Source organism: Argiope bruennichi, chromosome 3, assembly GCF_947563725.1.
Source record: "Argiope bruennichi chromosome 3, qqArgBrue1.1, whole genome shotgun sequence".
In the NCBI taxonomy this organism is placed as follows: Eukaryota; Metazoa; Arthropoda; class Arachnida; order Araneae; family Araneidae; genus Argiope; species Argiope bruennichi.
This window is the reverse complement of record NC_079153.1, coordinates 88,534,459-88,550,353: the sequence shown is the minus strand read 5'-3', so window position 1 is coordinate 88,550,353 and position 15,895 is coordinate 88,534,459. Positions and strand designations below refer to the sequence as shown.

Here is a 15,895-nt window from a genome sequence, read left to right as displayed (position 1 = left end):
TTATGCAAATATTTTAAATTACCTGAATTAATTCTTTAAAAAAATTATCTAATTTCTGCTGTTATTTTTTTATTTTCTGATGTTTGTGGGCGTGTCTTTCTTTTGTGGTGAACTTCATAATTGCAGGAAGATTGACTTTTATTTTCCTCATTTACAGTTGAAGAAATTTCCTCGAGAACTGCACATGCAGAGGTAGAAGCAGTTTGCTTTTCTGCTAATGTAGAAGGTTTTTCAGAGACTTTTATAGGTGACTCATCTGAAATACATGTTTTTAAGTCCTCTTGATATGTTTTCCAACTTCTGTTCATATTCAGTAAGAGATCTTTGTGAATTGGATCAGTCATTGGATTTTTTGAGCCATATTTTTCACATGAGGTTTCTTTAGAAGCCATTAAATCATATTTAATAGTCTGCACTGCATCTAGGGAATCAATCTTAAGAGAAGTTCTATAGTCAGTGACAAGTGTATCCATTAAGTTGAGTGCACTTTCCACTAATGGGCCATGGAAGCAGCTAAGGCAGGCTTTGACCAATTTAGCCAATGTAGGATACTTATAATCATTTGTGAAATAATCTTTTAAATTAAAAACTTTAGACCAATATTTATCAATTGTACACTTAACTTGATTTCCACTTTCATCAGATGTGTAGAGCATTTCTTTGGTGATATCAATATCACTCTGGTATAACCTTATTTCAGCTTCTACTTTTGACTTTTCATTATCACTAAAAATATGGGACATGATAATTTTTCAAAAGCTAATATTGTACTGGTTTTACCTCTTAGCTCTGGATCTAATGCTGTAAAACTAATTAGATATGAATTTTTAAGGGGTAATTTCTGTTTCATATGCTGAAATTTCAAAGTGAAATTCTCTTGCGTACATAAATAAAAAAATATTTCAATAAGCGAAACGAAAAATTTACATGTGCATCAATAAATGAAACGAAAATTTTACACAGAGGAGAAAAAAAAGTTGCGAAGCGATGAATGACAAATAGCTAATACGGCGAAAAATCCCCCTTCTCTACTTATTGGCGCCACGCCAGGAGAGATAAGACCTTTGAACCCAGAGTCACGTGATCGCACATCTGGTCGAACGAAGTCTCTCCCTTTTTTTTCTGCCGCGCCTACTTGCCGAAAAGAATCCAGAAGAGAATGTCCGAGAAACGGGGGAATGAGTCATAACTCGCAATAAGGAAAGAACAAAAAAGAAGTTTTTTCCCCCTTTTCACGCATTATCACTGCCTTTGGAGAAAGAAAGGAAAAGTTTTCACCACACACGCTGACCTTGCGTTTTCTGCTTTCAAAGCAAACAAAATCGCCCAGATCAAAATAAATAATTCATTATTATTCCTACTTCCTTTTGAACGATGATCCCCGGAATTTCCGGGTATCGAAGTTCAAAATCCCCGGAATTCCGGGGTTTCCCCGGAGCACAAACACCCCTGGATTAAGTCCATAGAATTTCTATTTGAAACATATGTAAATAAAAAAAAATCTTCTAAGAAAAATCTAAAAAATAATATATCAAAATTTTAAAAAAAATCAATATTAATCTAGAATGCTATAAAATGCAAGCTTCATAAACAAGTAGATAATTAATGCGATGTTATGAAAACTCAACTTTAAAAAAAATATGCTATTAAACTAAAGTAATAGTTCACATTCTAAATGCCCAAATTGTGCACTCTTACTACTTGTGCAAGCCTGAAAATCTAAACTAATGTCAAAGACAGTGTTTCCTAATTCTGCTTTAACATAAAATATCTTAATCTTATGTTTATGGCAAAATAAATAAAAGACCTTTTATATTAGATACTCTAAAAATTTTTTATTTTTGATAAAATTCTCTGATGCCTGAAACTTAACTAATCCTAACTGAGAAAAATTGCAATAAAAACACAGTAATATAGAGCTAATTAATGAAGTGAAATTTCAAAATCAGTTAATTTGACCAATACTGGATTTTGAAATACAACAGTTCAAAAATCTTTATATAATATTACATATATCTTATTAAGAAACACTGGCTTTAAAGTTTTTTCGTGAGAAACTAGATTTGCTACAGCTAGGTGCACTTGAATTGCTGATACATTCAATACCTTCAGGTAAATACTTGCTTACCCTCATATGAGACTGGACAAAGCATAGCACATATAAAGAAATAAAAATTATTTTATAATGGAAAGAAATAGACATTTTTGTAACTCAGAAATTGAAATATTTCAAGTATATAAATAAATATCTAGTAGTGAAAAAAAGTATTCTTAATGGCCTATAGATGTAAAATTATATATGAAAAAATAATGGGTAAATATGTAAAAGAAACAATTGTCAGCTATAAGTTAACAAAATTGTGTTAGAGCAAAATATTCAAATTAATATGCGGCAAAAGAAAAATTTTACTTACACCAGGATTCATGAACAAATCAATGTATTTATGAAGCAGAGCTTGATTTGCATGATTATCAAGGCAAAAATGTTGGAGAAATTCATGAGCAAGTCTCATCAATTCATTCATTCTTATATCTTCTTTCTATATTCAAGAAGGGGGGGAGGGATGTATAACCGAAGTCAATTTCTATACATTTTATATGAGATTTAAAATTAAGATTCATTATGAAAATATCAAAATTGAAAGAGTATTTTACATTCATTAAGACATTTCTGATTAAAAAAAAGTAAACAGTCATCAAATAAAATATTGCATTCTCTAGTATAAGGAAATTGTAATCATAATGATTATAACATAGCATTTTTAGATTAAAATTACTTGCAAATCTATTCATTTTGAATTTAATAAATAAATACAGATATTTTTATATTTTCTTCTGCATTTGTTAAATATCTGTTTCTATTCCAAAATGTATGAATTAAGATTGTCAATAATTTCAAATATAAGCAAAATAGTAATTAGAGTATAATGTTGTCAGAAATTTATTAGATTGTAAGATCATATAGCAATTTTAAGATAAAATTATCATGCTAAAATTGATAATTGAATACCTTGTCATAAGGAATTTGCAATAACTCCAATATCACTGCATGAGCACCCATGTTGCGCAAAAGTCTTTGCTCGTGTTTACGAGGTTTCCTTCCATTTGGCATTTCTTGAACACATAATCTTGTTAAACGAAGCAGAATCTACAAACAGAAATTAACATTAACCATTTTAATAATGAAACTCAGCAAACTTATTATTTAAGAGGTAATGAAATATAGCTTGTTTCTGAAAGTTTTACAAACAAGACGTAAAAATCACACATCAGAGGAATCTATTTTAATAAGTTACAAGTTGGATGTACATCAAAATTTGCCAGAATTGAAATTTTGCTCTTTTATAATAAGTAAATAAAAATATGTATCAATAATGTAAGTAGTAAAAAAGGTGTTGAGTTAAAAGTAATCATATTCACAGCAATTCTTTTATTCTCAGCAATACACTCTGTTTCATAGCTTTCACCCTCTCAATAATATTTTAATATTCCCCTCCCCCATTAATAACTTCAGTTTTATGGTAACGTATACAATATACTACTAAATATACATTAATATATTTAATATGCATTTATATAACATTAATAGAAATGAATGAGACAAGCAAAATAATCAAACTTTAACTATGCAAACAAAAACAAATACCATATAGATGAAAACAACATTAAAATACTATCCATAAGAAATTTTTTTTTGAAATTTTACAAAACACCCAAGTCCTCCCCCTAATTAATAGCAAGCAAAATAATCAAACTTTAACTATGCAAACAAAAACAAATACCATATAGATGAAAACAACATTAAAATACTATCCATAAGAAATTTTTTTTTGAAATTTTACAAAACACCCAAGTCCTCCCCCTACAATGGTAAGATGATCCCACTTTTTTATTAAGTAAAAAAAACAAAAACAAGAAAGCCACAGGCCCTTTAAATCACACATGCACTTTTAAAAAGCTGTCTATTTATACCAATAAATCTATTAAATTTAAAAGCTCAAAAAAGAGAAACTAATGCCCATACGTGAAAGTCAAATGATTCAACAATGGAAAAAACCATGGCAATTTCTGCCATCTAGTAGCATTTAAAAATTAAAACAAATTGCTCCATTTTGAAATTACATATACAAGACAGTGGTCAGACAATTTTATACAAATAAAAAATTAACAATATAGTAAAAACAACATTTAAAACCAAGTAGCAATATTTAAAAAATTAAATGGAGATTAATAATCCATACTGTAAAGAATAAAAGTTTTAATATATATATATTTAAATCTTGAGCTTATCGAAGGAGAACTAAAGTTTATATGTAATAAAACGTATTTTAAAAATGAATGGCATAGTTCTGTTCATATTTAAGGCAATATTTTGCATACAAAAGCTGCAAGCTTGTGTGTGTATGAAAGAAAATGCTAATGACTTAATATGATGGAATACGCATCAGAAAGTACAGAAAGCTACATTAGTACCAATTTGTAGTATGAATAGCCTACTAAAGGAAGTATAAAATTTTTATCCTGAAATTTTTATAACTGCAAGAAAATAGCAAGAATACATAAAATACATCAGCATAAAAAAAAAAAAAATCAAAATCTTATTCATTGAAATGATAATTAAAGAAACATTTAAAAGACAGAAAACTGAACTGCATGCATTGAGACATGGCTTTAATAACATGCAGTTTTACTGCATAAAAGTTAAAAGCAGACTACAAGAGATGCATGAATCAATATATATCAAGTCTTAAATGGGAGCTTTATTTACTGTCGATTTGAGAAAATATATTTAGTTCTTTCGGACATTACTGTAAATGCAAAAATATATTTGGCCATTTTTAAATCTACAAATACCGAATGATAAATCAGCAAACAAGTATATTAAAGAATATTTATATTTAAATAAAATAGTCTACAAAAGAAAACTTCTAGAGTTTGAGATCATAATTTTTAGCATTTATTGCATAAGATTAAAACAACGATAAAAATAAGAAGAAAAGTCACAAGTGACCAGGGATATTAAACTCTATTTTAAAATGGTTAATATTAACTCATGGTTTGTACAAATGGTATGATTTTTGTTGTTGGTGGTGGTGGTCTATAGAGTGAGTAACAATTAATCGTTGGATTAACTTAAGATAATCATTATACTAAATTGTAAAATTTAATTTTCTTAACAATATATGAAAGCTGAAAAGGATTTTAAGTAATTTTGTGTATTTGGATAATCATTTATATTCCAAATGTTAAAAAAATTATATCTCAAATAAAATTTGTTTTAAAAATTATCATGGAAATTAAGGAATTACTTGAAATATTTCTTGATATTTTTATTTAATTTTCAATAGTGAAAAAGTATCATGCCAAAAATACCTGCTGAATGGTTTTGTAATTTTTATTCTGAACTGGATCAACTGGTGGTCCAATATCCAAATCTATAGCAGAGCCTTCATTACCAGCAGGGCCTAAGTCCTATGATAAAAATAGCTTTATAGAAACAGAATAGAAAAACTCCCATTTTTAAAACTTTCACTACAACAGGAAAGATAAAAGTAGAAAAGGCCAGCAAAAATAGAGAACAATAAAGGCAAAAAAGTAAAGGCATACACACAGATATAAGAATATATATTACTGCAGAGGAAAGGCAGAATATTGAATTCTGATGAATATTGCTGATACTTTTAAATGTAGTATTAAGAAAAAGATGGGGGGGGGGGGCAAATAAAACTTTTCCAAGTGAAAATTTCAAGAATTATTATTTTCCTACACTTTATTATTTTTTTAACAAATAATAACTCCATAAATTTAATAAACAGTATTGGATATAAAAAAGAGATATTCATACCAACTTTCATTTTGTACACATTATTAATTAATACCTATAATTTTAAAAATGCACAACATAATGCAAAGCAGTGAAATAAGTTTTGTTTAGTTAATTTCTTAAAAATTAAGCAGGTGACAAAAAAAAATCTTTCTAAAAAGATAATCTAATGGAAAATAAGCTATCCATTTGTACCCCAAAACAAATGAACTTTGATCAGGTACAGGATTAAAAAACATTATAAATTTATTATTTCAAATTAAAATAAAGAAAGAAGGGAAAAAAAGTTGGCAGAACTACAGCAGAAAAAAATTTAGTTTAAGAGAAAATAATACAACTTTTCCCCTACGAGAATTTACCCCAAAAAATAACTTATAGCTTAATACAATAATTTAAGCATTATTTAAAAAAAAATTTCCTTCCTCTTTTTTTGAAAAATAAGAATTATGACAAATTCACTTTACAACATAAATTATTTATAAAAATTTAATTCCGAATATTTTTCTCATTCAATCTATTCCATTATAAACTACACTCTGTAATAAATAAAACAAAAGATGCTCATTAAAATTTTAATGATATGAGAATGAATTGCTCATAAAGTTACAGTTTAATATTAGAGCTAAAAATTAATTTGGAACATTAAAATTATGAACAAAAATTTCATGTTGATATTTGGCACAACATACCAAGTTTGCTTTCTTTTTAGCTTTTGAAACTTTTTTCCTTTCTGGTTCTCCATCTCCATCATCATCAGTGCTTTTCTTCTTTTTGCTTGTTTCTTCTTGCTTTGATTTGAAGACCCATAATTCAGATTTTTCAACTAGGAGTCGAAGTTCATCTAAATCACTTTTTATCTGTTTGTAATTTTCAACATCACTTGCAGATACCAGAAGTTGAACCTAGCAATAAAATTATTTGCAATAAATCTTTTTTTATTTACTTTTAATAACTTAAATAACAAATATGAGATAAAAATAAGAAAGAAAGGCTATGAATTCAGTTCCGTGAAAAGTTAAAAAAAACAGAATATTTATTTTAATAAGAGATCAAAGCAATATATAGTTTTAATTTTAAACAAAAATCAGTAGTCCCCCATAGCAAATTGGCTAATTATTAGAAATAATAGCCACCCCATTATTCTTAGTTAAATACATATTCTAAATTTAACAATATATAAATATACTTATTTGTGCAATTCTCATAAATTAAAAAGATTTATAAAAAGATTTCAGAAAATAGTTTTACTGTAAATTAATTATATTAATTTTTATGAATATTATTTAGAAAAAAAAATCGATGAATGTTTGCAATTAAATCAATTCATGAAATGATGTAATAAAAAAAACCCCTCCATAATATACTTTTAAAGCTAATATAACAAGTCACAATACAGCATTCTAATATTTAAGACTTAAAATTAATACAAATTTATTGCGTGTTTTAACCTGAGTATAATATAGAAAATAAGTGAAAACTATGAATATGACATAAAGCATATTTCATTTTTAAAAGATGGCTCATATTTTTTTTAATTGTCTGATAACATATGATGTTTAATGTTAATATGCATATTGAAAAAAATAATCCCTTTTTTAGTAAAAATCAATAATGAGAAAATTTAAAGCTTATAAAAACTTCATTTTCATTCAGAATCATCCCCCCCCCCCATCAGTTACTTATTAATATAAAAATTTGCAATTAAATTAAACACATTCTCTTTTCATATTAGCATTATTTTAAATGCATCTGAATATTTACTAAAATAAATTGGAAATTGTCTCGTTTGTTATTAAAACAAAATGTATGATTTTCAAAATAATATTAATAAATATCATTTGGACATTTAAATAAAGCTATGTACATCGGCAGATTACAAATATAATAATCTATACCTGTTTGAAAGCCTGTAAAACTTCCTGCCTTTGACTGAAATGTCTGAAGAGAAGTTGCAGAGCTCCTGAAACTAGAGGTGGATAGTCATGCATAGTAAGATGCAATAATACTCTAAGGAATGTTCTTCCACCTTGTCCATCCAGATCAATTTCTGTGCAGTCATCCCTATTTTAAGATTAAAAGAAATAATTAGATAAGATTACACAATATAGAAAAATTACTGTGACTTTATGGCAATAAAAGCACTAATAATAATTTAGAATTTTTACATAACATATATCTATAAACTAAATTAATATTATTAAGACTTTCTAAGTAATACTAACTATTCCAAGAAATATAAAAAAAAAAGATTTTTTTACATTAATCAAATAATTTTATAACAAAATGTGCATGCACACACACATACACAAACAGAACAATTTAGCATTTAATTGCACAACCTATTTATATTTTTTAAGGTATAAAGAATAATATTGATAAAACCTCTTAATACTTTAATAAAATTTTATAATAAAGTAAAAATAATTAGTTTTTAAATAACTCGGAACTTAAAAATATACCATAATCAAAATCACAATAAATGCAAATGACAGAAAAGTTGAGAATTTTGTTTTATGGTTTAGAATAGAGTAATCTTACACATAATTACTTACTTTCCACCAAATATAGATTCTGCATGGTAGCTTATCCTTTCCAAATCAATACCTAAAGAAATAAACATTGGACGTGAAATCAAGTAAAGATAATTAAGACAAGTAAATAAAATATCAATCAAATATCTGAAAACCCCTCAGTAATCCCAGCATACGTATAGGGAAAATCCAATTTTATGAATTACAATTGAGCCTCAATTATCCAGTTAATTGGGATGATAATTTCATCAGATAATTAAAGACTCAGATAATGACAGCTAAGTTTTAACTAATGATTTTTTTTTCAACAAGTGTTTCCAAAATTGTTTATTTGAAACTATTAAAATTAAACTGAAAGTACCATCACATACTATGTGAAAAATTCCTTCTTAAAACCATGAGGGAAAAAAAGAAACATATTGTGGACTGTTAGAAGATCCAATCATTGATAAGATGATAGAACAGAACGCCGTCTTATACCCCCTGTATCCGTGACCATTCTGGTCACTGAACGGTTTGGTGGGCATGTTACAAGAATTTTATTTAATTATCAAAATATTTACAGTAGGAAAACGAAACAAAAAAACTATATACAGAATTTACAATTATATAAGAGATTATATTAGGATGAGACTGTTTACATAATTTTTCAACTTAGAAATATAATTTAATAAGATGATAGAAAAAGGTTATTGACCCCTCCCTTTTAATTACATTTTATCAATGATTCTCAATAGAATATTTCTACTGCAGAAAAATGCAAACTATTCTAATACTTTTGCAGGATTATTCTTTCATGAAACTCTATGAAATTTTCCCATATTACCAATAAAAAGTTATGTTAACAGTAATAAGCTTAGGAATAGAAATATTTTCTTTTCCTTTTAAATAACTTTTAAAATTATGAAAGATTAACTCCAGATAACAGCCTTATGCAAACTTTAGCAACAAAATAATCAACTCCAATGCTACCTCTAATTTTTTTAATACATCAAATTTATTTTTAAAAAATGAAAAAAAAAAGTTTTAATTTTTAAATTTCTAAGTAAATATGTTGGTAAACAGAATTCTCAGATGACAGAGTCCTGGATAATCAAGGTTCAATTGCAATGTAAAATTGCATATCAGCAAGGATTAACAATTGTAACAATCAATTCATTCTTATATTCACAATTAACATCAAAAATGCTTATAAAGGATTATAACATTTATTATAAAAAATGCAAATTCTAACAAAGAAATTGTTAGTAAAAGAAAAACATTTATATATTAAAAATTCATATTAAAGAATTCAAATGAATGTCTAGAATTTAATTAAAGCATTAAAAAGTTTGCTTGCTACTTATCATATAATGATAACAAAAAAATAATCACACACATTTAATTACACTGATGAAATGCTACAACAAAATTTTTTTAATTAAATAGTTTTTGATACAGTTTCTTTTTTAATATACCAAAGAATTAAACCCACAAAAATTTATTTATAAGACCCAAAGAAAAAAAATGATTGAATAATCACTTAAATTGGAAACTAACCTGAAGTACCTTTGTCTTCTATATTTACTGAATTGTCATCTGAAGAGCTTTTGTCTTGGCTTTCATCAAATTCCCTTTTAAATATTGAAAGCAAGCCTGTTATCCTGTAGTCCAAGCGAACATTCAATATGAACTGAAAAATTAAAGAATTATCAAATTCAGCATGTAATAAAAAATGTTTAGAGGAAACATAATTGATTTGTGTAATTTTCTTACTTTTAAATTTAAAAATATAAAAAAAAGCCTTTTAACATAAAAAAAATTAAGCAATACATTCTTCTTTTTACAATAAAAGAAAGCATAAATTCAGTTCTATGCAAGACTATGCACAAAAATATATCAAAACTTCTTAAAATGCAGGTTGCCGACCCAAATGTTATTTAAAACAATATTGACTCAATGAAGTTTTATACCTCATTTGTGCATATTCTTCCATATTTATAATTTTAAGAAAATTACTTTTATTTAAAGCCATTCAGTAAAATTGCTTTCACATAATTTTTTTATTTACATTTATTTGGTATTAAATTTTCAAATTCTGGAATAAAATAAAAATTTTCAGGTGAAAATGTAATAATTAGTTTTTAAGGATAAAAAAGTCCCAAAATGCAAAGAGTTAAAAAAAATCTTGAACTTCAAATCAGAAAATTTCAAAAATGAGAATGATTACAAACCTGAAGAATTTCAATAATTTTTAATTTAGTATCCATTACTAATGTGTCTTCAGCACCTGTGATGGAAGCTTTTTTCTGCATAGTTGCACTAACTTGCTTTGTCATGCCTGATGTACCAAGAACCATATTGGTCATAACAGCACCCATATCACCAATAGACTTCAAGACACCACCTCGTGCTATTATGAAAAATAGAATATGCATAGCATAAATATCCATTTATAAGCCAATCATTTATAACAAATGAACAAATTTTTAACTTTGTTGTCAATCATTAATATACAATGCAAGTTATATATATATATAATTACATCACACACAAGTTTTTCAGATAAATCATTGTATTGTATTTTCTAAAAAATAGTGCAGATAGTTTCTGCCAAACCAAACTGTACTGTTTATAATCATGAGAAGAAGAAATAAATTAATTACACATAGCAGCAAAATAAACCAATTTTAAACATTCACTACATGTAAGAAATAGTTTACCAATAATCCCAATATGGGCATAAAAAGTACTATTTTCTAAAAAAGCATTAATATCATAATCACTTCAGATGAAAATTTCAAAACATTAAAGATAAAATCTCAATTTGGTTGAATGAATCTCAGAAAAAAATAAGGAGTGGAAACAGTTCTGTAAGTTCAAATAAATAAATATACTGAACACAGATTGAATTTTCTTTTATAAGAGTTCCAAATTAATGAACAGAAATGATACATAAAAATAATATAGTATATTGGACAGATTTATTATCACCTGGTTTTGTTTCTTTCTTCACCTCTTCTTCTTCTTTCTCCTCCTTTGCTGCTTGCAATGCAATTAAGTACATTAAAACAAAATGCACTGATATAAAAGTGCCATTTTGTTCTCATTTAGCTCTTAATTGTTTGTTTCATCACATAATGTTCAAAAATAAGTTGTAATTCATACATATGCTTACAAAATGTGAAATGATTTAATAAATTTCTTTTTTTTAAAAAATCCTGATTTTATTATCTTAGAAAGAAGCACTTCCTTAATTTGCTGATAAAGGATTAAAAAAATTAATTAAAAAGTTCCAGTTTATGACTGACATTATGAGCTTACATTTACAAATCATAAGGGGAAAAAAAACCCCTCAAATTATTTAATTTAAAAATATTTTTTTAATTATTTTTGTACAATATTAATTATTTTACACACATGATTATGAATTATTAAAATTGATAATATTTTAGTACAATAAATTAATAAAATGATGAATTTATTTTTTAAAATAAAATTATAAACAAGTATAATTTTACCCACATACTGTAATTTTTTTAAATTTTCCAAGTCTTATATTTAAATTTTGTATATGCACACAAATAAATGTGAAAAATGACTTTGAACTTATATTTTAAATTTAAAAGCTATTTTATTTCAAGTCAAAATTATAATAAGCACACTTATAATTAATGAATTAATAAATTATTTGAAATTCTAAAAGAGTAAAAATATAAATGCTGCAAGTATTTCATCTCTGGATTAATAACTCAAAGCAACAATAAATCAATACTAAGATTCACACACCATCTAGATCTGCTGCAGTTAGTTTACCATTCAAAAAACTAGATTCTGGAACACAATCCAAAATGCTTAAGAGTGTTTTCGTAAGGCGTAGCAAGTCAGAAAAACTGTAGAATCCAAAATATATCAATTCCCTCGCTAGTTTCACTACCTAAGTAAAGAATATAAAAAAAGATATTTAATTACCTAAAATAAATCTTTGATGTTCATCATTAAAAAACAAAAATAATTAAAAATTATCTAAAGTCTAGAATATTACCTCAAAAGTCAACTTATTTTGCTCTCGATCAGCAAAAGACCACATATGTCCCACAACATTGCAAAGATAGTCCTCAACAAAACCTATAGTAGGAGCAAACTTTGCTCTAACAGCTTCCTTATTTGGATCTGGATGTTTATTGGCATCATAACTAAAATAATATCACATTTCTTTAACAATAAAAATGATGTTGTACATTTATTCAGATTCAATATTAATATTAAAAAGGTTTTAACAAAAAAAAAAAAAAAAAACTGTGAGAGAAAGTGAAGAGCATTTATAAAATTATGAATGCAATGGAGGGGGGGGGGCATAAAAATTCTAAACATTTTCATTTTTTATTAAATGAATATTTTTAGCATTTTGAAATAATTATATGAAAGACTTACTCTTGAATAGAAAGTTTCTGAGTAATATCTGACCATAGGCGAGCATATTTCACAGGTGTTATCTGCTCTTGAGGATCCCTGTCAACATGCATGTGAAGCATAAGACGACAAAATGCAGCTCTTAAATCAAATGGTAAATTTTCGTCAGCCATGCATCTGCAAGAATTAAAATTATTTAAAAATAAATAAACTGCTAAATATTTTCAAAAAGTCACTTATTAAAAAACTTTTTTTTAAAAATATTTAAAAAGAAAATCTGCTTTACTTCTGAATCAGATCTATATCCAAATGAGGTGATAAATTATTTATAGCCAGATATTGACGGTCAAGGCACATTCCAGAGAAAAGGTCCAGCTGATGCCTATACAAAATGGAAAATTACAGTTATTAAAACAGTAATTAGATATGGTTTATAACTATGCAAAACAGCACTTCCACTTTTAGGAGAATTAAATCATTATAAATAATTTTAAACATTAATCATGGAAATAAATGACTATTACTACTATCTATTCAGAATTTGAGAATAATAAACTAAAGGATTTCATAATTATAAATTTTCATTTTTCTTTCAAAAATAAAGCATAAAGATAATAAATAATTGTAAAGCTGAAATATACGAAAATTGATGTTTTAATAAAATAATGAAGATAAGAATATTTTGATTTAATAAGTTTAAGAAATTCACTATTATCCAATCATCAAAGATAAGTAAAACAGAAGAGATTACATTAAAATAACCTTAGAAAGAAAATTTTGCTTTAGTTTTTTCTTGTCAAAAATTAAGATTCTTATGAAAAGAACCTGAAAGAGACTTTTGAAATATGCTAAGTGATTCTATAGAATATTATGTATACTTCTTTAAATCCAATAATCCATTAAAATATTTCATGAATATTATATTAGTTTTGCATCTTTTAAAGAAAGAAAAATGGTTCTTACCTGTAATAAGATAGGATAGACTGATCTTCCTTATTTCCATTAATTGCACCAGCGGCAAGTTCTCGAATACTTTTGCTTTTACGACCATTATCCCAAAATAAGACAACATCCTCCTCTTCTTCAATAGTCACCATAGGCTCAACTTCCCCATTTTGACTCTCAACTTCAACTTCAACCTCTAACTGCGTTCTTACCATTCTAAATAAAAATAAATTTCCTTTTTCAAAAAAAGATTTTAAAAAAGACTGAAAAAATCTATACTACAGTTAAAAAAAACTTCAAGAAATTTTAAAAGGTCCACAAACCTTGTTTCTATTAGGATGTCTGAGTTTTTTGGGCTCAATACAGCTTTACAGATCAACTCCTGGGTAATTGGAATGGCTACTTTGTTTGATATACAAAGATCAGATAAATAATCTAAGAACCTGAAAAAATATTAAACAATAAAATAATATGCCAGCTGATAAGAGAGCTTATTCTTTTAAGAGTTTTAAATAAGAAAAATTCAACTTCTGAATGATAATATGTCATTTTAAAATTATGTTTAGACAAGTATACTTAAATATTACACAAAAGAACTACAAATGAAAAGAGTAACAAAAATTAATAACCTATATGTTAATAAGAATAAAAACAAATAAAAAATAAATTTTACCTGCTCTCATGATTTTTTCGAACTAAACTGACAAATGTTTCAATTTCAGCAGCAGTGATATGTTTCTCCAATAGTTTCCTGTTACTGTGTAATAAAGCTGTGATAGTATCTTCAGCTAACACATCATAGCCAATTTGTTTTTGCATGAATCCAAACCATTTTGCAATATATTCCTTTAAAAAATTTTTGTTTTAAATTATTAAGTTCAAAATCACTTTATGTATGTCAAGTTGCAGTAAAAATATTAGAAATACATAAAACAATAATAGAAGTTAAAAATAATATAATTATTAAATTTTTCATCCAAAATTCTCTATTATTTAAAAAATGTATCATTCACATAACTTCAAGCTAATATTAATCTATAAAACTATTTTAAAACTCTAAATTAAGACATTTTCAATTGTTAATAACAAAAATGATTCAAGAATACAATTTTAACAGCTATTTAATGGTTAATTTACTAGTAAATAATATAAAAATGCATTTTTTTTTTTTTTTTTTTTTTTAGCAACCAGAGGAAGCAAAAAAAGTTTATTACAAAGATCAAGAAATATGAACTTTAGATGCAGTAGAGGCATTTATTTAAATAATTGTTCCAGTGAAAATAAGAATTGTACAAGTAATAATTCACCACTTTTCAACTTAGTATTTTTTTTAAAGTTGTTTTTCCAAGAAAAACACAATTTTCTACCATCTCACATATTAAAAGAAATTTTTCTGATTTAAAATGTTTTATCACCTTAATATAGAATTTATTTTTTCCATAGGACTGGTATTGAAATAAATTCTATGACCAGAAAGCCATAGAAATAAGCATGAAGTAATTAAAAAAAATTACAAAATACATGATTTTAGATTATGAAATGAAAGCATTCATAAAAAATGCTTTAAATACAACTTTTTAAATAAATGAAAAATAATAATTTTAAAAATAGGAAGACTTTTTGAAAATGTTTGAGTTAATCAAATTAAATTGAGTATTGTATAAAAATTAAATTGAGCATACCTGATTTTTACGATAATCTTGTTGAGACAATCTCAAAATTCTGTAACAAAGTCTGCAAATATGTTTGAATGGAGCATGTCGAGGATCACTAAGTTCATCCATTCTAAGTATCGGGCCATCTCCACAATCATTAAATGGTGCTTGAAGAATTTTGAATAACTAAAATTTGGGTGAAAAATTTATTTTGAAAAAAATTGAAATTATTTCAGAAACAGGTTTTGAAAAGATTACTCTGAGTAAAAATTAATATCAAACCTGCTTTAAAATGTTTTGTTCTCTTAATAGTTTTTGACGCTCTCTGTTAGGATGAGAAACCACTAAGTCTAACGGATCAGGCTTCTTTGGATCATTTTCCTTCATTGCAACAAAATAAATAACTTCACAAAGGAGCTGAGTGACAAATCTAAAAGAAAAAGTTTTATCACAATTTTTGGAATATAATGTTATACAATAACAGAATGACCAAAAATATAGCAAAAATATTATTGAAGATATTTATCAAAGAAAAGTTTTAAAAAATA

General features: G+C 26.0%; 1 protein-coding gene across 12 annotated transcripts in view; it reads right to left on the bottom strand.

Moving 5' to 3' along the window:
* LOC129963293 (inositol 1,4,5-trisphosphate receptor-like) overlaps positions 1-15,895 on the bottom strand; it is a 75,684-nt gene that overhangs the window by 44,573 nt on the left and 15,216 nt on the right. For 7 of the 12 annotated variants that reach the window (XM_056077564.1, XM_056077566.1, XM_056077568.1 and 4 more), the window contains exons 13-30: positions 15,630-15,777; positions 15,375-15,533; positions 14,366-14,538; positions 14,016-14,135; positions 13,711-13,908; positions 13,034-13,129; positions 12,769-12,924; positions 12,380-12,530; positions 12,124-12,271; positions 11,329-11,376; positions 10,569-10,747; positions 9,895-10,027; positions 8,377-8,428; positions 7,720-7,885; positions 6,514-6,726; positions 5,374-5,472; positions 3,011-3,148; positions 2,415-2,540 (exon numbers count right to left, since the gene is read on the bottom strand). In XM_056077564.1, the coding sequence (XP_055933539.1) occupies positions 2,415-2,540; positions 3,011-3,148; positions 5,374-5,472; positions 6,514-6,726; positions 7,720-7,885; positions 8,377-8,428; positions 9,895-10,027; positions 10,569-10,747; positions 11,329-11,376; positions 12,124-12,271; positions 12,380-12,530; positions 12,769-12,924; positions 13,034-13,129; positions 13,711-13,908; positions 14,016-14,135; positions 14,366-14,538; positions 15,375-15,533; positions 15,630-15,777 (2,503 nt within the window). The remainder of the gene's footprint in view (positions 1-2,414; positions 2,541-3,010; positions 3,149-5,373; positions 5,473-6,513; positions 6,727-7,719; positions 7,886-8,376; positions 8,429-9,894; positions 10,028-10,568; positions 10,748-11,328; positions 11,377-12,123; positions 12,272-12,379; positions 12,531-12,768; positions 12,925-13,033; positions 13,130-13,710; positions 13,909-14,015; positions 14,136-14,365; positions 14,539-15,374; positions 15,534-15,629; positions 15,778-15,895) is intronic. The other 5 variants (XM_056077567.1, XM_056077574.1, XM_056077576.1 and 2 more) reach the window with 2 other exon arrangements.